Source organism: the organism of the source record quoted next, unplaced genomic scaffold, assembly GCF_019419815.1.
Source record: "Pyrus x bretschneideri cultivar Hongxiangsu unplaced genomic scaffold, Pyrus_bretschneideri_v1 Contig4, whole genome shotgun sequence".
Taxonomy (NCBI): domain Eukaryota; kingdom Viridiplantae; phylum Streptophyta; class Magnoliopsida; order Rosales; family Rosaceae; genus Pyrus; species Pyrus x bretschneideri.
This window is the reverse complement of record NW_025999723.1, coordinates 8,857,029-8,876,003: the sequence shown is the minus strand read 5'-3', so window position 1 is coordinate 8,876,003 and position 18,975 is coordinate 8,857,029. Positions and strand designations below refer to the sequence as shown.

General features: G+C 40.7%; 3 protein-coding genes across 4 annotated transcripts; 1 reads left to right on the top strand and 2 right to left on the bottom strand.

Annotated features, from left to right (window-relative positions):
* Nucleotides 1–859: 859 nt before the first annotated feature.
* On the bottom strand, nucleotides 860–3,822 carry LOC103958413 (serine/threonine protein phosphatase 2A 57 kDa regulatory subunit B' beta isoform-like). Its single transcript, XM_009370667.3, has 2 exons — nucleotides 2,516–3,822; nucleotides 860–1,446 (listed from the first exon to the last, which is right to left on the bottom strand). Exons 1-2 carry the CDS (start codon nucleotides 3,557–3,559, stop codon nucleotides 1,120–1,122), a joined length of 1,371 nt encoding a protein of 456 aa, XP_009368942.2. The 5' UTR covers nucleotides 3,560–3,822; the 3' UTR covers nucleotides 860–1,119.
* A 389-nt stretch (nucleotides 3,823–4,211) lies between these two features.
* LOC103958410 (protein RNA-directed DNA methylation 3) lies at nucleotides 4,212–12,233 on the bottom strand. 2 transcript variants are annotated; one of them, XR_007251119.1, is made up of 18 exons: nucleotides 11,932–12,233; nucleotides 10,749–10,999; nucleotides 10,458–10,613; nucleotides 10,179–10,337; nucleotides 10,013–10,096; nucleotides 9,710–9,777; nucleotides 9,018–9,623; nucleotides 8,871–8,922; nucleotides 8,646–8,801; nucleotides 8,387–8,530; nucleotides 8,193–8,289; nucleotides 7,959–8,108; nucleotides 7,804–7,858; nucleotides 7,647–7,708; nucleotides 7,284–7,389; nucleotides 7,120–7,163; nucleotides 4,526–7,021; nucleotides 4,212–4,364 (listed from the first exon to the last, which is right to left on the bottom strand). XR_007251119.1 is itself a non-coding variant. In XM_048565059.1 (17 exons), the coding sequence occupies exons 1-17, from the start codon at nucleotides 12,104–12,106 to the stop codon at nucleotides 4,707–4,709; spliced, it is 4,680 nt and encodes a 1,559-aa protein (XP_048421016.1). In that variant the 5' UTR covers nucleotides 12,107–12,233; the 3' UTR covers nucleotides 4,430–4,706. The 2 variants fall into 2 exon arrangements, 1 of the variants encoding a protein (XP_048421016.1); XM_048565059.1 differs by lacking the exon at nucleotides 4,212–4,364 and having other exon boundaries at nucleotides 4,430–7,021.
* Nucleotides 12,234–12,815: 582 nt separating this feature from the next.
* Nucleotides 12,816–15,911, top strand: LOC125468787 (protein FAR1-RELATED SEQUENCE 5-like). Its single transcript, XM_048565246.1, has 6 exons — nucleotides 12,816–12,912; nucleotides 13,059–15,221; nucleotides 15,320–15,396; nucleotides 15,547–15,609; nucleotides 15,687–15,776; nucleotides 15,861–15,911. The coding sequence occupies exons 1-6, from the start codon at nucleotides 12,816–12,818 to the stop codon at nucleotides 15,909–15,911; spliced, it is 2,541 nt and encodes an 846-aa protein (XP_048421203.1).
* Nucleotides 15,912–18,975: the final 3,064 nt, after the last annotated feature.

The following is an 18,975-nucleotide window of genomic DNA, read 5'->3' as shown; positions in this document are numbered from 1 at the left end:
ACCCATTGTAGTTTTTTAGTTCATGCGACTCCACGATAGTCTCGCTCAATGTGAGATTTATTATAGTCAGGCTGCTTTACCGAAGTTTCTTCCTTGATGGGGATGATGTCGGAAAGAAAAGAAAGGAGAAACTTATGGGGAGAAATAGGATAGGATATGGTTGGTCGAGACGGCATTTTCGGATGGCAAGTCAAATTCAGGGGCTTCTCTCTTTTGTTTTTTTATGCATCATCAACCGACTATTCTTGAATTTTGAGTGCTTCTCCGAGTGATAATAATGTAGTTTAACATGGCATGTTTCTTCCCTCGAATCTCTCTTATCTTGAGAGCGCCCGCCCCCCTTTCCCCCTTTTCTCCTCTTCTGTTCTTGTAAGCTAAAATCTAAAAGTGCTTCTATGAGTGCTTTTTTCACATTCGTGCACAGTGCTTATTCTACCTTTGTGAATTGCGGCCTAGTAAAATAAAATCTAAAAGTGCTTCTTCGAGTGCTTTTTTTTCAACATTCGTGCAAATGCTTACGATACTTCTGTGAATTGTGTGCTAGTAAAACAAGGAAACAGAAACAGAAGAAAAAAGTTTTACATAGCGAGGTTTATTTGAAAGCCGGAAATGGTGTGGTGCTCCTACCTCTAATCGCAGAGCATTTTTCAAACACATTCCACGGCAAAGATTCTGAGTCTAGCCTTCTCTGTTCATTGCCCTCGACAACGAAGGAAGAAAAAATAAGGCCAAAGTGGTGAGTTTCGTACTGCATGCATTCCCAGAAAGCCACTGCGATAATCGTTAAGAAAATTGAACAAAAATATATTTATAAGCTTGTCGAAGAACACGAAATCACCGAGTAATTCGACCCAGAGAATGAACACAGCCTAAAGTAGAAAATGTATAATCAAAAGAAAGTATGCACATAGCTTTTCCCTTTTGGGAAGAATGGAAAACAATGGCAAAATCTTTGCAAGCATTCACAATCTGCCATCACAGTCATTTCACCTTGTTACAATATCTATATTTTCCTCCGTTACGGATTATCTGTAGGCTTGGAAGGACTTCGACATTGCAACAAGTTTGAAAAAAAACCATCTAAGTAGAAAATTTGAAATATTTATGTCCTATATTTAGTTAATTAACCAAGACCATATCCTCACCGCCTGCATTTGCCGCCACTGCTTCTATTCTCTTCCAAGTCAATTCCCGCTGCTCTTCCAATTCTCTAGTCCTGTTTTCTCTCTCAAAGTATTGCTGTTGGCACTCTGCAAACAATTCTGTGTCCATTTCCTGGAACATCCTTCGGACGTTTCCTGTCAATCCATGGATTGCTTGGTTCCAGTGACCTTGCGTATTCTTGTCTAACGCTTCAAAGACTAACGGTAATATCACATTACGGTTCTGAGAAATTAAAGTTACAATGTGCTCACTGTTCCACAAGTAAAGAGCTCGTTCAGCAACCTGCCACACATGTTTACATTAGAAACACTTTTCAAACAGAACCAGAAACACTTCTCAGTTAGCTTTCTACTTCATTGCCAAGAAGATATTTTGTTGTGTGATGACAAGTAAGATGCATGTACCAATAGATTCCGACCCAAAATTAGTGGTAATACAACAATGCGGTAACTTTATTGATTAAAGAGGAGAGCAAATGTGAAACTATAGACACTGCCTAGCTGTTATGAAAACTCAGGACCAAGCAAAGGTACTTGTTGGCTAACCTGTCCTTAACCCTCTTTGGGGACAACAGTTTTTGTTTAAAAAAAAGTACTCTAATTTATAATTGGAGTGTTATACTCAAATTTCAAACCAATTATTCTCCAATCATCTATAAATAAACCCTTCACAATCCAAACTTTAGAAGGAAAAAAACACCAATTTGATTAATAGAAGGGCCCAATCATGATAAGTAGTTTATACAAAGGCTAGAAAATTACAAGCATGCCATCAAATTTAAAACCAAGCCCAATGCCCCACTTTTACAAACCTAAGTAAAACACCTTTGGAATGGCCCAATCATGATAAGTAGTTCATGTACGTTGCAGAGGTGGATGATTATCAGCCTAACACTGCCAGCAAGCTACACACAGCTATGTATAGACACCCAAAACCTGCTGTCCAAAAGACTGGCACATGTGTAACATAAGAAATTAAAACACTATTGGGAGATCACCAACTTGGAATGACATACACATCGAAGGAATCATTCTCATTCGGTTTAGGTTCAATCAGTCCCGGGTGACAATGGAAGAGGGCAAGGGAAACCATCAAACAGTAATCAGCATACAATAAACAGGTAATTCTCTATCAACTTATTAACTTATTTCATAGTATCCGATGTAATTAATTAATGACACATTTTGATCACATTTATCTCAACAATGTTAGAGAGATTACTGATGAAAAGAACAACATTCCAAAACCAAAATGCCCTCTAAAGATAAAGATGCTTTTGAAACGCAAAAAACAATTAAATGATATCTACCATGCTACTTGTGTAAAAGGAAACAGTGTCTTTGGCATTCACCTGGAAATGAGGGCTATTAAGACAGCGTCCAATCTGTCTAAAAAGCGGAAGCATACATCTTTGAAACTCGTCAGCCTGTGTAGCCTGCAAAACGTCTTCCAACTCTGCGAGAAACAGAACCTCCTTTTGACAATTGGTGACCGGCCAATACTTCAATAACCCCTTGATCACCGGTTCGGCCAACTTAGAATCCTTGTCTACAAACTGTATGATACAATAGGCCAACTGGTAATGATACGCAGATACGGACTTGGGTTTGTGCAGGGGAATAAGTGCCCTAATTAGGAACAGCTTATGCTCCTCTTTCATCGGCAACGCAAAGCCGTTTATTATACTCCCTAGAATCTCCAACAACTCACCAATCCCACAATGCTTCTGTGTCTCGAATATAAACCTATAAAACACATTGTTCATGGCCTTCCTAATAAAGGGTCTATGAACCATGAACTTCCCATAAATCCTATGCAAAAGGGTTTTCAAATACTCGCGTTCCCGGGGATCCTCCGAATCGAACAACTCCATTAACCTCAGCACAAATACATGATCAATGTAACGCTTGGCAACTTTAGCATCGGTTTCAGGGGAGGCAATGTACCTTAACAAGAGTTCATAGACAATTTGGAGGTGGGGCCAGGAGGGTTCCTGATAAGGTTCATCCTCGTCCGGTTCGACTAGGTCCCATGACGGCGGCAGGCACCGGAAGATGTTGATGGACACCATGCGGATGAGCTCCTCTTGCATTGGACCGGTGAGCTTGCAGGAACCGGAGTCGATGAAGTCGACGAGCTCCATTAGGGTTTGGCGCTTGAGCTCCTTCTCCCCAACAGATTTGAGAGAGCTGGAGAAGTCGCAGCAGAAAGAGCAAAGCTGGAGCTTTTTGAGAAGGAGGGCCGGGCGGTCCGAAACGGCGGCGTCTCGGAAGAGAGGGAGAGTTTCCATGGGTGAAGAGAGAGCGGCGAGTCGTGACTCGGGGTCGAACTCGGAATCCGTGGAATCGGGTTTTGGGGATTTGCGGTGGCCGCGTTTTATAATTTTGGTGAGCATTTTTTTTTTTTTTTTTTTTTTTTGGTAGGGAATTTTGGGAAGGGATAAGGAGGACCTAGGAGACTGGAATGGAGAGGAAAGTTAGGGTTTTGGGGAAGGGATAAGGAGGGATTTGGGGGGAGGGGGATTGGGGATTGGAAATCATTTGGGTGTTCGGGAGGTGGGAAAATTTGCAGAGAAAGTGTGGGAAAGTTTGGAGAGTGGAGTGTGATTGAGGAAGTAGTTTATGGTCACTCTTGTTCCAACTGGGGGAGTAAAGCTAAACCATATATGGAAATTTTACTAAAATATCAAAATATCTCGTTTTATTTGGAAATTTTACTAAAATATCAACTACTTTAGTGTTTTTTCTTTCTCTTTTGGAAGCGTACAAAAGTTTTGGGGTCATTTGCTGTGTTTTTAAATTATCAAAATCGTTTTTAAAAAAAATATTTTTGAATTCTAAAAGCATTTGAAATGTGTTTTTTTTTTTTTTTTTCAAAATTAACTTGTATTTTTACCAAGATTTAGTTTAAAAAAAATTTTCTTCAAAATTTTTCGCTAAAAATGTCTCCAACCGTTTAAACGTTCTTCCCAAACGAGTACTTACTACGTGTTTCTTTAAATTTTCCAAGTCTTTACTAAGAGATTCTAACACGTCACGTCACCATATATATAGGATATAGCCACATAACAAGAACAAAGAGATTTTGCCTTATCACCGAGTGTGTATATCACCAGAAAACATGTTTGTACAACCACACCCCCAAGCGTGAGATGATGGAGAACTGCAAGAGGGGATGGTTGGAGCGCGAAAATCATTTCCCTGGAAAATAAGGTAAAGCAAAAAATTTGGAAGCATATTTGTCGAACAGATTAAGAGACTTTTCATAAAGGAGGAGCGGAGATCCAACATTTTTACTGCCAAAATACCAAATCCTCATTAGTAACTTGAAAATAAGAAGGAAAAAGAAGGTGAAAAATTACCACATCAAAAGGCATCATCACCATGGATCCATGTTTCGACAGATTGGAAGCAACAAGGATGGCCCACAAAACCAACATACAGGATTACTGAAAAGAGTTCGGTTTGATTCATAGAAAAACCCGATTAAATTAGGCAAAAGCTCCAGCAGCAGCAGAAGGCATTAAGGGTACGATTGCTGGTTTAACCACTGTTGGGGCACTCCCTTGCGAAATGGCCGGACTGTCCACACTTGTAGCAGCCACCGGAAGCACCACCGCCTCCACCACCGCTATGGCCGCCACCACCATAGCCTCCACCGCCCTGGGAGCAGTCCCTCGCCATATGCCCAGACTCACCACACTTGTAGCAAGCACCACTGCTACCACCTCCACCGCCCTGGGGGCACTCCCTAGCCATGTGCCCTGACTCACCACACTTGAAGCAAGCACCATTGCCGCCACCTCCACCACTACGGCTGCCACCACCATAGCTTCCACCGACCTGGGAGCAATCCCTCGCCATGTGCCCCGACTCACCACACTTGTAGCAAGCACCACCACCACCTCCACCACCACTGCGGTTGCCACCACAATAGCCCCCACCGCCCTGGGAGCAGTCCCTTGCCATGTGCCCGGACTCACCGCACTTGAAGCAAGCACCACCTCCACCACCTCCACCGCCCTGGGGGCACTCCCTCGACATGTGCCCGGCCTCACCACATTTGAAGCAAGCACCACCTTTACCGCCTCCACCGCCCTGGGGGCATTCCCTGGACATGTGCCCAGACTCACCACACTTGAAGCAAGCACCACCTTTACCGCCTCCACCGCCCTGGGGGCACTCCCTCGACATGTGCCCAGACTCACCACACTTGAAGCAAGCACCACCTTTACCGCCTCCACTGCCCTGGGGGCACTCCCTCGACATGTGCCCAGACTCACCACACTTGAAGCAAGCACCACCTTTACCGCCTCCACTGCCCTGGGGGCACTCCCTCGACATGTGCCCAGACTCACCACATTTGAAGCAAGCACCACTGCCCCCGCCTCCACCTCTACCCCCAAAACCCCCTCTACGCCCACCATCTCCAAAACCCCGTCCACCTCTCCCACCACTTGAATCCTCAGGTTGGTCTACATTCCCACCATCTGTTGAATTCCAACCGCTTTTACTGCCCCAACTAGATTTCTGATTTGCATCACCAGATCGTGAGTTCCAACTACTTTTTTTGCCCCAAGTTGAATCTTGGTTCCCACCAGTGTCATCAGATCCAGATTTCCAATCACTTTTCTTCCCCCAACTAGAATCTTGATTGCCACCAGTCTCACTAGATGGAGAATTCCAGGTACTCTTCTTCCCCCAACTAGAATCAAGATTTCCACCAGTGTCACTAGATCCAGAGTTCGAGTTGATTGTCTTGCCCCATGTAGAATCCTGGTTCCCACCTGAGGAAGTAGATCCGATGTTCCCATCACTTTTCTTACCCCAACTAGATTCTTGATTGCCATAAGTCTCACTAGATCTTGAGTTCCAAGTGCCTTTTTGGCCCCATTTAGAAACCTGATCTCCCCCTCCACCACTTGACCCACCTTGCCAAGCTGTAGTTTGACCCCAGCCTGATGATTGATCTCCCCCTCCACCACTTTGTTCTTCATTGGTGGCAGATCCTTTGCCCCACTTGCCTCCGTTGTTCCCCACTCCGCCAGTGGTTACATCAGCTTGTTTACCCCATGAAGACCCTCCAGTTTGTTTACCCCATGAATCTCCAGCTGGCTTACCCCAAGAAGAACTGCCATCTTGCTTACCCTCTGTTGAACCGCCACCTGCCTTACCCCAGCTTCCAGTCTGAACATTTTCAACTGGTACTGAACTTTTCCACCCTGCATCGCCAGCACTTGATTCATCTTTACTGCTCCAGTTCCCTGTGGCTTTATTCTGAGGCTTACCCCAAGCAGGCCCATCACTACTGACTGCATTTCCTTTGTCCCAAGATTTCTGTTGACCCCACCCAGGACTTGAAATATCCCCAGATGGTACATCAGAATTCTTTCCCCATGATCCTGCTTCAACAACATTTTTACCTTTGCCCCATGAATCCAGTTGACTCGTCCCAGCAAGTTCAGCCTTCTGCCCCCAAGAGCCACTTCTTCCCCAGTCAGCACCTTGATCATTGTTATGTGGGGCACTGCTGTCACCCCCAGTTTTAACACTTGATTTCCCCCATGAGTCGCTTTTTCCCCAGCCAGTGCCTTGATCATTGTTATCTGCTGGTGCACTGCTGTCGACCCCAATTTTAGCACTTGATTTTCCCCAAGTGTCTCTTTTTCCCCAGCCAGCACCTTGATCATTGGTATCTGGTGCACTACTGTCACCATCACTTTTGGCACTTGATTTTCCCCAAGCGTCACTTTTTCCCCAGCCAGCACCTTGATTGTTGTTATCTGCTGCTGCTGCTGCTGCACCCCAGGACGAACCTGTACTTGGAGCTGCTTTGCTCCCCCAAGAAGTATCATCATCTACAGGTTATGAAAAGAAAATAAATGAAGCATCTTTGCTGAAAAAAGCACTGATCATCAAAGACGTCGATATCATTAAACTTCAGAACCGAACATACCTTTTTTAACATCATTAATAGGATTTGCACTAGCCCAAGAATTACTGCAAGAAAGTGGCCATCAGCCTCAGATTATACACAGAAACATGGTAAAAAAACATATCAAATAAACAAACAGAAAAACTACGTTTTGTACAAATATAAGACAAATTTTGTTGGGTTACCTTTCACCAGATGGCCCTCCAGCATTCCACCCACCACCCCCGGCTGATGCCCCTCCAGCATTCCACCCATCACCCCCAGCAGATACCCCAGCTCCATTTGTCCAGTCTTCAAATATAACAAGCACCATAGGTCACATTTTTAAGGGTCAAAAACAAAATATCTGAATACAACAGTGCTCTTTCCATATATGCGGCATGTCATGTTGACTACATTGATAACCAACTGAATGCGGTCAAGATTAATAACTTTAACAGTATACCATGTCAAATTGTCCGGAATAGAGAAACATTGCCCCATATATAGCTTTAAGATAAAACTAAAGTATGGAATGGAAGTAGAAATTGCTTCCAGAAGATTCATACCATTAGAGCCTCCTTCCGTTCCAAGCAAATCAAATGGTTTTAAACTGGACTCCGGATCCTCACTTTACAGAGAAAGAGGACATTAGCAGACTTATTGAAAAGACAATTAAGTAATGAAAAGCTTGGCATAAATGATGAATTGACTAAAAATAATTACCTAATCAGCACACTAGAACTCTTTCCACGAACTTCAGAAATATGCTCTTTTGTAACTGCATAACGATGAAACAACCAAATTATGACAGATGTAGAATTGCATTCACTGATCAACCAGCCAAACTCCATGCAGTAATCAAAATGATATTGACCAACCTGTGAGAACCTTTTGCTGAGAATCAAGCTTAACAGTAATATCAGCACGGCGTATAGCCAAGATTCGACAGAGGTATCCCTTCAACGGACCCACACGGATTCTTACAGTTTGACCAATTGAGAACATTCCATCTTTATCACCCTGATTGACTGCATTAAATAATTAATCAGGAGGCAGAAAACTTGATATTAACAATTGAAAACTTAAATCACAGCATTAGCACTGATACATACAGTTACTATCCCTTTCTTGCCATGGCTTTTTTGGCGATAGCGGGGATTTAGGAGACGACATGAAATCTCCAAAACCCAGAGCACCTGAGTCCCCATCCTGAATGAGAGAGAAATATCATTACCAACACCTTCTTGCTAATATGTAATATACCGTACAAGAATACTCAAGGAACACAAAAAAATAAGCTTCCTACCTTTTCTTTGCTAGAATCAATGTAAAGCTTAACTTTCTCACACATTTGGGATTTTGAGCAAAAATAACCACCATTTTCTGTCTCGTTCTCATCATACAAGAATATGGTGCCTCTATATATTTGCTTAACAATACCCTGCCTACCCTGCAAAATTGGGACAAACTAGTGTAAATACTCCAGACTATGGAGGCATATGTACAGTGTACCTCAGTAAACTCTTTTTCAAGTACTAAGATAATGATCTCAGGTTGTGTCAAACCTCCAAAGGTCCTTCCGATACTTTGACAGTATCACTAACGCATATGGCCTTCATGTGCCTATCTAATGCCGTAAATTTCATATCAGAAAGAACAGTCTTTAACTCACGCTTCTGAACCATCAGCACAATAGGTCCTTCCACTCCCTCTTTCAGAATCTAGGACACACATTATAGAGTGTTAGTACGCATTTTAAATCATCTGAGGAAACAAACTAGATTTTGTACCTTGTAACTATCATCTTTCTCCATGCCTATTACAAGACCAAAATCTTTCCGGCTGCAAAAGAAATCATGACCAGTAAAAATCATTTTGATGTACATAAGCAGTTCATGGAAGGTCACCAAGGTCACATAAGTTCATACAGGACTCACCCAAAACAAACAAGATCATACAGTTCAAAACCACTCCCACCAGAACCTGAAGAACCCCCGCCTTTCCCCATAGACGTTGATGAGTCCTCTCCCTTCCCCATTGAACCTGACGAACCCTCTCCTTTCCCCTTAGACCCAGATGAACCCTCTCCTTTCCCCATAGACTGCGATGAGCCCTCTCCTTTCCCCATAGGTCCTGATGAACCCTCTCCTTTCCCCAAAGACCCTGATGAGCCCTCTCCTTTCCCCATAGACCCTGATGAGCCCTCTCCTTTCCCCATAGACCCTGATGAACCCCCTCCTTTCCCCATAGAACCCGATGAACCCTCTCCTTTACCACCACCTTCTTCAATTTTGATGGTCCGCCTTTTCTTTTCTGTTGTACCATAAAGTTCTGTAAGCCAGTCCTCGTCCTCATTTTTGGTGTTCTCAGAAGGCTTGAATTTCAGTAGTTCCTCTTCTGATGGCATAACACCCCAGAAGCTTAATGAATCTATTGATACTTTTTTGTACAAATATCCATCCTTGAACATCAGACCATCAAGAAACTCAAACTTCATGCCACTTTCACGATCAGTCCTGTACTGAATGAGAGGGCGGAACTCCCTACACACAAAATAAATAAATAAATAAATATTAGATCAGAAACTAGCATGAAATAATGAACTACCAGCCAATGATCTGTGTCATACTCGAGTTCGTTTGAGCTGATCAATCTCGGGGCAGGAGCAGGCCTTTTCTTTCTAGTACCTCCTCCACCCTATAGAGTGAAAGGAATCAAACACATACAGAATCTTAAATCGTATTCAGATTCAAAATAAAATCTGGATAGCAAAGTTGCAGATACACAAAGACATCACATATCCAAAACCAATTAAACAAGCATTAGAGGAAAGATATTGATGACAATGAACCCGTTACCAACAAACAGGAAGAGGAAAGCATGTGATAAAGAAACTCAAACAACAAACAGAAACAGGAAAGATAGTTCTTACAAATTTTGCAGCCATTGCTTGAAGATCAATTCTGGGGATCAGCTTTAAGGTTGCTCTTTTTCGTAAATCATTCACAAACACAACCTACAGAAACAAAATCCAGATAGGGGAAACAAGTGTCAACCGTTAAAGCAACCCAACCAACCCAACTTGGGACAAATTATACCTGTGCCAAATCACCCTTGTAGTTCCCATTCTTCACACGGGCCCACATGCCCGCAGTAATTCCATTGGATTTAGTCCGAGGAGACAGCAAATGAGAAACTTCATTATTTGGAACTGGCATTACTCGGGAAGGGTATATACTACAAATTCCTTTACATGCCTAAGAAAATCAATGATGGTTCAGATATTAGTAAAAGAATAGTATTGCCCAAACAAGAAACTTTTCCTGTATTGACTAATAAAAAGATCAACTTTCTACAACATCCAAAGAAACGATCACCTCATTAATATCAGACTGCTTGTCAGCTTCAACGAAAACAAAACCCTTGATGTGCTCAACAGCAAATGCAGAAACAATCTGTAGTTTGGTACCTAGTGATCGGAAGTCAACAAACTTTTGCATCATACAGAAAGCTGAATGCCTCTCACGTCCAACCTACAGCCCAAAACATTTGACTGAGAAATGATTGTGGTTCTTTATAGAAGAAGAAAAAAAGAGAGAGTCGTTTGGAGCTATTTCAGAACTTTTCTACCCAGAAAAAAATATGTAACATAACATTCACTGTCATACCATGCATTTTACTTTCCAGATGACTGGATCCTTAACAGTAGGCAAAACATTTCCATCAATCGACCTTTTGTTCTCATAATTATCTTCAGCATAGGTTACATAGCTAGAACCACTCCTGTATCGTTCTTCCATCATTTTTTCAAATTCTTCACCATCCAGATCCTCCTCCTTAGGAACGAATGGAAGGTTATGTGCTTTCCCTGGGTCATTCTGGGCTACAGGTTCTGTTTCAAATTCTTCATCCATAAAATCTGCAATCAATCATTTCAAAAGAAACTTCCACTGTAAACACAGATTTCATAGGTGAAATGCAGAGACTCATTTATCATGGTACCTTTTTTGCACACCTAAGACATATATTCCATGACTAGTCATAACTAACCCTGTACAATTACGCCAAAATTTCACCATCTACCGCAAAAGTGCAGCTTGTTTTGATGGACTTCACGATGTGGGCACAGACGCTTGTTATAACCGTTTTTTTTTTTTTGGTCAAATGATAGATTTGTTTTTTTTTTTTTTGTCAAACGATAGATTTTGTTAGATTAGATGTTAGATTAGCTACCAGCAGGGTTTCAACCCACGCCGTCATGCAAGGGCTCAACACCTTTCCACCACTTTGGTAAAGGGCCACTTGCCAAACGATAGATATGTTAGATTAGGGAGTCAATGGGGTTCAAACCCACACCGTGGTGCAAGGGAAAAACTCCTCTCCACCACTGTGGTAGAGGGCCACTTGCGTCACTTATCATAACCATCACCAACCCAAAAATGTAGTTTAGATGTCCCATATAACACAGCATGCAACTGCAATAGTGCATACTGAACAACATCAGCACAACAATGTCCAAATGAACATAAGTTTCATTGTATGAAATTGAAGAAAGTCTCTCAAAACCATTTTACATTATGGTCAACAAACAAGTTTAAGAAATTAAACAACCCCACTATACACTTCAAAAATAAATTGATCAATAAACTTTATAAAAAAATTGAACCTCCACCAAGCAAGCACAAAAGCCAGAAATTCAAACATACAAAGGAAAACGCATAAAAATTAATAAAGAAAAACCTGTCAACATGCACAAAGGAAGCTAAAAAAAATACCCATTTCAAAAACCCTAGAAATCCGAAACCAGATGGAAAATGCGCGATCCAAAACGAAGTCAGAAACAGAATATACCGTCATCGAAGTCACTGTCGATTCCGTCGTCGGATTCGGCAGCGGCGTCTTCGAAGAATCTGAGGACGCCGGGGTTGCTCCTCTTCCGGCCACCACCGGACTTGTCGTCGTCGTGCTTGCGCTTGCCGCCGGAGAATCCACCTCCGGTGGCGATCCCCTTTCCCTTCGACGCCATCACAATGTGAGGTTTCCGAGAACGAATGCCTCAATCTCACATGCAGCGAGACAGAGAGAGAGAGGTTTCAGTCTTTGGTGCCACTGCTGACTGGTGAATTGCGCCTCAAAGCTCTCAGCTTTTTTATGTGTAGGTGGCATGTGGGGAAATAGAAAGTGTTTGCGATTTTACACTTCTGTCCTTCGTTTGTATGCTTTTTGACGGCTTTGGCGGGAAAATTTTTAGGTGTACCGGGTACACCAAATTTTTTTGGTGTACCCTCACTCATTAGAATTTTTTTGGTGTACAAAAAGTGAGGGTGCACCAAATTTTTTTGGTGTACCCTCACCATTATGAGTGAGGGTACACCAAATTTTTTTGGTGTACCGGGTACACCGAAAAATTACTCCTTTGGCGTGGTTGTTGGCAAGGAGAAATTTTTGAGAGTGACGGGAACACCACCTCAACAAAGCCAGATGGTGTTCCCAACCAATTAAATGTTGACAGCTAGATGTTGTCATTTGTTCACTTAAAAAATACTTGAAAAAGCTGAAAACTCAAAAACCAAAAGATTCCTCATAACTCTGTTAACATCTCCGTTTCTTTGTTTCAAATCAAAAGCTTTTTGCAAACTTCAAGGGAAGTTGCAGACTCACTTCCCTCTTCTTTCTTTGAAAAATAACAACAATTCCCTCCATTTCTCACAAACTCAAACCCAGACCAAGGTATTATGGATGGAGACTTAAACCCAGACCAAGGTATTACGGATGAAGACTCAACCGCAGACGAAGGTAGCTTTCTGCAGGTAGCCTCAAACCCAGATGAAGGTATTTGATTTTGCCTTTGAATAAGTTGTATGTGTGAGCTCTTAAAACATTTTGCATGATTATAGGACATTGCTTTTTTGCTCTTGGCCATGATATTTTTTTTTAATAAAATCTGATTATTGTTGATCTCCCAATGAATAATGCAGTCATTGATATTGAAAGCAATGTAGAAAATATTCAATGCAATGCTCGAGAAAAAACTCCACCTATTGTAAGTCTTGAAGAGAGTTATGTTGGAGATTTGTATGGAAAGATTGTGAAAAATGAGCAAGAAGCTTATGATCTCTATAATGAGTATGCAGCACACATTGGCTTTAGCATTCGAAAGAAACAAAGAAGATATGACAAAAATGGAGATCTTTCAACACTTAATTTTTGTTGTTCAAAAGAAGGTTTTCGGCAAGATAGTGACCCTTGTGAAGAGAAAAAGACTAAGAGATTGGACGAGAGAACAGGCTGCCAAGCCAAAATTCGATTTTTACTAGAAGATGGTGAGTGGAAAGTCTCTACCTTTGATCCTGAACACAATCATGAACTTGCAATGCCAGAGGAAAGACAATTTTTAAGATCAAATCGTAAAATTTCAGAAGCTCATATGGGTGCGATTAAAACCATGGCGAATGCAGGTATAAGAACTACAAATACGTACTCATATTTAGCAGAAGAAGTCGGTGGGTCTCAAAATGTTGGGTTTACGAAAACAGATTGCTACAATTTTGTTAGTAGGGAAAAAAGAATTATGCTTGAAGCAGGGGATGCTCAAAGCTTGATCAATCATTTTAAGCGCAAGCAAGCTGAAGATCCAATGTTCTTCTACACGGTGCAAGTTGATCAAGAAAACCGAATGACTAACTTTTTCTGGAGGGATGGAAGGTCCAGAATTGATTATGAGTGCTTCGGGGACGTAGTAGTATTTGATACTACATATCGAACCAATAAGTACAACATGATTTGTGCTCCTTTCGTTGGAGTTAACCATCACTGGAGTAATGTGTTGCTGGGTTGTGCCTTTTTGTTGGATGAGAAGACTGCTACATTTGAATGGTTGTTTGAGGCATTCTTAGAATCAATGGGGAATCAAAAGCCTATAACCATTTTCACTGACCAATGTCAAGCTATGGCAAATGCCATTATGGTGGTGTTTCCTGGGACATGCCATCGTTTATGCACATGGCATATATCAATGAATGCTACAAGAAATATACCAACACTTTATGGAATCCCTGAGTTCAAAAAGCTATTCAACAAGTGTCTTGACGGATGTCAAACAGAGTTAGAATTTCAGCATACTTGGGATGCAATGATTGAGGAATTTAACATTGCACAAAACAAATGGCTTAAAGGTCTTTATGCCATTCGTGAGAAGTGGTGTCCAGTGTTTAGCCAAGATGCTTTCTCTGTGAGGATAAAATCCACACAAAGAAGTGAGAGCATGAATAATGTTTTCCACCGTATGTCTACTAAAACAATGACTCTTACTGAATTTGTGCTTCATTATGAAAAACAAGCAAATGGCATGCGTTCAAAAGAATTAGAAGAAACCTTTCGTTGCAAGCAAGGTTTGCCTTCTACAGCAGCTAAAAACAGTGGTTTTCTTAAACGTGCTGCAAGTGTCTACACAAGAAAAATTTATAAATTTCTTGAGTATGAGTTTGTTGGCAGTTTGGCGGTAAAAATGCGTGAAGTTGAAAGTGATGGAACCCTCCAAACCTTTGAACTTAATGAGGAGGGTCACAGAACAGTTTATGTTGTCAAATTCAATTCCTCAACTTTCAACATCTCATGTAGTTGCAAGAGGTTTGAATCCATGGGTTTGTTATGTCGTCATGCTCTACGGGTAATGAATGTAAAAGAAGTTTCTCAAATACCAAATCAATACATATTGAAGCGGTGGACGAAAGACGCAAAGAAAGAATGGAATGAAAATGAGCATGGAGAATCTTTACATGTAAGTGACAATTTGTCAGTGACGTTACGTCGGAATACTTTGATGCGGATTGCTTATGGTATATTGAGTATGGGAGCTGAGACAGAAAGTTGCCATAGAATTGCAATGAAAAAATTGAAAGAAATGGCACAATTGCTTGACAAAGAAATGAAGTCAAATGGGGAAGAAATTGCTAATAAAGAAAGCAATGACGTTTTGAATGATGCTACTGTTCGTGATACTGATGGAGTCAATAACTCAGCTGATGAGGCACCGGTGTTGAATCCTCCGAGTGTGAGGCCAAAGGGAATAAGTAATGCTAGATTGAAAAGTCATATGGAGAAACGTAAAAAGAAGACATCAAATGTTCTTGGCTCATCTAGTAAGAAACTTGTACATTTTAAATGTTCACATCTGTGTTATTCTTCTTATATATATATATATATATATATTAATAGTAGTTGTTATTTACTGGTTCAGAGAAAACCAAACCACCAAGTAGTGGTGGTCCTTCACATACCGCCAATGCCAATGTTCGTTTCCCTTCAACTAATCAGGTAACTAATATGTATGTTTGATTTGGATTTTCTATATACATTTTGCTTAATTATTCATATTCGATATTCGATATCGATCAATTTTTTGTAGTTCTATCCAACTATGACAATGCCAATTATTTATGTTGGGTCTCGTATCAATGTTTGTAGTTCTATCCAACCACGAGATTGTCAACCACCAATGTCCAGACTAGTTTGCCTTTATCTAATCAGGTAAACAAGTTTATAGGTTTGAAATTTGTGTTGGTGTTGTCAATATTTATTTATTACAATTTTCATTTTTCTTTTAGAGTCCCAACTACAGTTGGTCATGTTCCCCACCAAACTTTGCCTTCACCAATGTGCTCCAAAGTCAAAACTGTATGACACATTTAAATCAGGTATTGTGTTTTTCCTTCTACCTTTTGCTTTGAATTAGGTATTTGTGTAAATTCTTTGTTGAAGTTAAATTCTATGTAATGCAGGATGCCTTTCCTTGTGGCTTTGAGGAACATGAAGATGCTTGTAACTCCTAATTCTGATCATTTTAGAATTCACGTCAAGATTTCAGTGGTTTTGACAAACATCAAGTTCATGAAAGAATGTTTTCTTGTTGTACTATGTTAGACTTATTATCATAAATCTGAAGCTCCATAATTTGACATTAGAATATGTGGCTTGGAAGTTTGGAATTTGACATTAGAATACATATGACTTGAAAATGGTTAAAGTTGATTTTAGATTAAAATGTGATGGTACAAGAAGTTTGGAATTTGACATTAGAATACATATGACTTGAAAATGGTTAAAGTTGATTTTAGATTAAAATGTGATAGTACAAGAAGTTTGGTTTAACCCCAGAAATGAGTTTGGGATTTAACCCCATATAGTGATTAAAGTGTCAGATTTGCAAATATAGAATGCAGGACACGGACATGAGAAGTCTTGTAACTTTACCTTCATTAAATCTTGGGGCGACAACCATTTAGTGGAGACTAGAGATGATCAATGAAGTTGATAACAAACCATTGATCATCCAATTTTCTTGCTTAGACCTCTAGATTGCATTTGGTAGCTCCAGTAAAACGGCATAAGGTTTCTTGTTTTCTGAGTTGTGAACAGGTAATAAATAGAGTTTGTTTGAATTTATGCAAGTGTTGTATGAGGAAGGAACAGAGCACAGGCTGTGTTCAATGATACTCACATGTGCAAAATGCTAATCCTATGGTCTAAAGCTAACTGGTTTTTAGTGTAAAATCCCTAATTTCACTGCATTTGGATTGATCACAGTTCCTGACTTATTAAACTTAATATCTCCTTGTACATTTTGGGAACTTGACAGCTTAAAGAAGTGCTCATAAAAGCAAATTACACAATATCTACTAAAAAAACTTAGAGAAGGGACTCAGTTAGTCAACAAACATGCACCTCACACTTAAATATTAAAGAACAAAGAGAGAAAACCAAGCCGAACTCTTCAAAATTCGTTGGCACACATGCCTCATTGGCTCAATTGAATGTATAATGCATACTTAGATAAAACAATTCGAACAGTAGCTCAGAAACAGTGCTGAAATTCCATTAGCACTAATCACACACTGCCGGAACAGAGATCCTAGCAAAGCTACACCAATTAAATGATAAAGACTAAGAACCATAAGGATGAGGAAGAAGATGGACTTCAGATTGCTGGCAACCCTGTTGTGATGAGGCCAAGTCTCCATCCAGAATTTGGAAAACCCCTAAACTAGAAAAGCAAAAAAATTTGGCAGTTGCCCTGTTGTGATCACCCGACGACGCAAAAGCTTTTCAATTGAAATTTAGGTTTGAGTCTGAGAAAACAACTTCAACATTTAAGGTTTTCAGACCACTTATTCTACCCATAAAAATCTAACAAAATTAAAAATCATACATGCAGAAAGCTAAATTAGGTTTAGGGCAGCTCTACCACCGCTTGCACCGCCACAACAAAAATAACCAACAACAACAACATAAAGTGTAAGGGCAACGGAGGCCTTGACAACAAGAAGTTCAGGTACCGCAGCGTGCGTCAGCGGAGCTGGGGTAAATGGGTGGCTGAGATTCGTGAGTTGCGTAAGCGCACGCACAAGTGGCTCGGGACCTTTGCCACGCTGCCCGCTCCTACAACCGGGCCGCCATCATCCTTTACGGTTCCAGGGCCTAGCTCAACCTCCAGCCCTCCGGTTCCTCGTCCCAAAACTCCACGCAGGGCTCCTCTTCTTCCTCTTCCTCCTCCTCCTCCACCTCTTTGAGTCTACCTTCGTCTGGGTTTGAGTCTCATGGCCAAGAGCAACAATAATCAGATTTTATTCATTGGGAGATCAACAATAATCAGATTTTATTAAAAAAAAATATCATGGCCAAGAGCAAAAAAGCAATGTCCTATAATCATGCAAAATGTTTTAAGAGCTCACACATACAACTTATTCAAAGGCAAAATCAAATACCTTCATCTGGGTTTGAGGCTACCTGCAGAAAGCTACCTTCGTCTGCGGTTGAGTCTTCATCCGTAATACCTTGGTCTGGGTTTAAGTCTCCATCCATAATACCTTGGTCTGGGTTTGAGTTTGTGAGAAATGGAGGGAATTGTTGTTATTTTTCAAAGAAAGAAGAGGGAAGTGAGTCTGCAACTTCCCTTGAAGTTTGCAAAAAGCTTTTGATTTGAAACAAAGAAACGGAGATGTTAACAGAGTTATGAGGAATCTTTTGGTTTTTGAGTTTTCAGCTTTTTCAAGTATTTTTTAAGTGAACAAATGACAACATCTAGCTGTCAACATTTAATTGGTTGGGAACACCATCTGGCTTTGTTGAGGTGGTGTTCCCGTCACTCTCAAAAATTTCTCGTTGGCAAGTGGGTGTTAACGTCAAATCAGTTTATGCTTGGTGAAATGATGGAAAGAAGGTTTTGGTGACATGTTGATGCTACAAATTTGGAATTTTCTTTTTTTCTTCCTAAATTTCTATTTTGAAAAGAACAATATGTTTCGTTGAAAATTCATCAGTCACTTTTGTTTTTATCCAATCAGATTTGGATACGTGTCTAAATCATTGAAATTATAAACACAAGCTAGACACTATTTAAATCTAATTAGGTGAGAGTAGAAGTTGTGGATGCAAATTTCTTCATCTTTACTCTTGGACAAAATTGCATCTACAAAACAAATAACATCTTCGGTCAAGGCCAAGAGTCTCACGCGCCCATGATGATTGAGGGGGGGCTTTGGGCGAAGAACCTCCGATGCCAAAGTTAGAATTTTGAGGGAAAATTGTTTGGAGAATTTAGAGAGTTTAGCAAGAGAATTAGGATTGAGTTTTGGAGAGAATGAAGTAGTATTTATAGGGGTGTGGCCGGCCGCCTTGGGTGAGAGAGGACCGGCCACTTGGCTCTTTTTGGGGGCTAGGTTCTTGATTTGTGTTCAATTGGGAATAATTGAATAATTAACTAATTAATGAACCAATTAATAGAATAATTGACTAATTGATTAGCTAATTAATATAATAAAAGGGAAAAGATTTGGAAGTTACCTTGTGAAGAGGATTTGATGAGGATAGATGAAATAAGTTTTTATTTGTTACCTA

Coding starts and splice junctions, on each gene's coding strand:
- LOC103958413 (XM_009370667.3), bottom strand. CDS start 3,559: ATGCTCACCAAAATTATAAAACGCGGCCACCGCAAATCCCCAAAACCC. Junction 1,447..2,515: donor TTAATAGCCCTCATTTCCAG/GTGAATGCCAAA, acceptor CATGTGTGGCAG/GTTGCTGAACGAGCTCTTTA.
- LOC103958410 (XM_048565059.1), bottom strand. CDS start 12,106: ATGGCGTCGAAGGGAAAGGGGATCGCCACCGGAGGTGGATTCTCCGGC. Junction 8,290..8,386: donor TTGATTCTAGCAAAGAAAAG/GTAGGAAGCTTA, acceptor TCTCTCATTCAG/GATGGGGACTCAGGTGCTCT. Junction 7,859..7,958: donor TCAGCAAAAGGTTCTCACAG/GTTGGTCAATAT, acceptor ATCGTTATGCAG/TTACAAAAGAGCATATTTCT.
- LOC125468787 (XM_048565246.1), top strand. CDS start 12,816: ATGGATGGAGACTTAAACCCAGACCAAGGTATTACGGATGAAGACTCA. Junction 15,397..15,546: donor GTTTCCCTTCAACTAATCAG/GTAACTAATATG, acceptor CAATGTTTGTAG/TTCTATCCAACCACGAGATT. Junction 15,610..15,686: donor GTTTGCCTTTATCTAATCAG/GTAAACAAGTTT, acceptor TTTTTCTTTTAG/AGTCCCAACTACAGTTGGTC.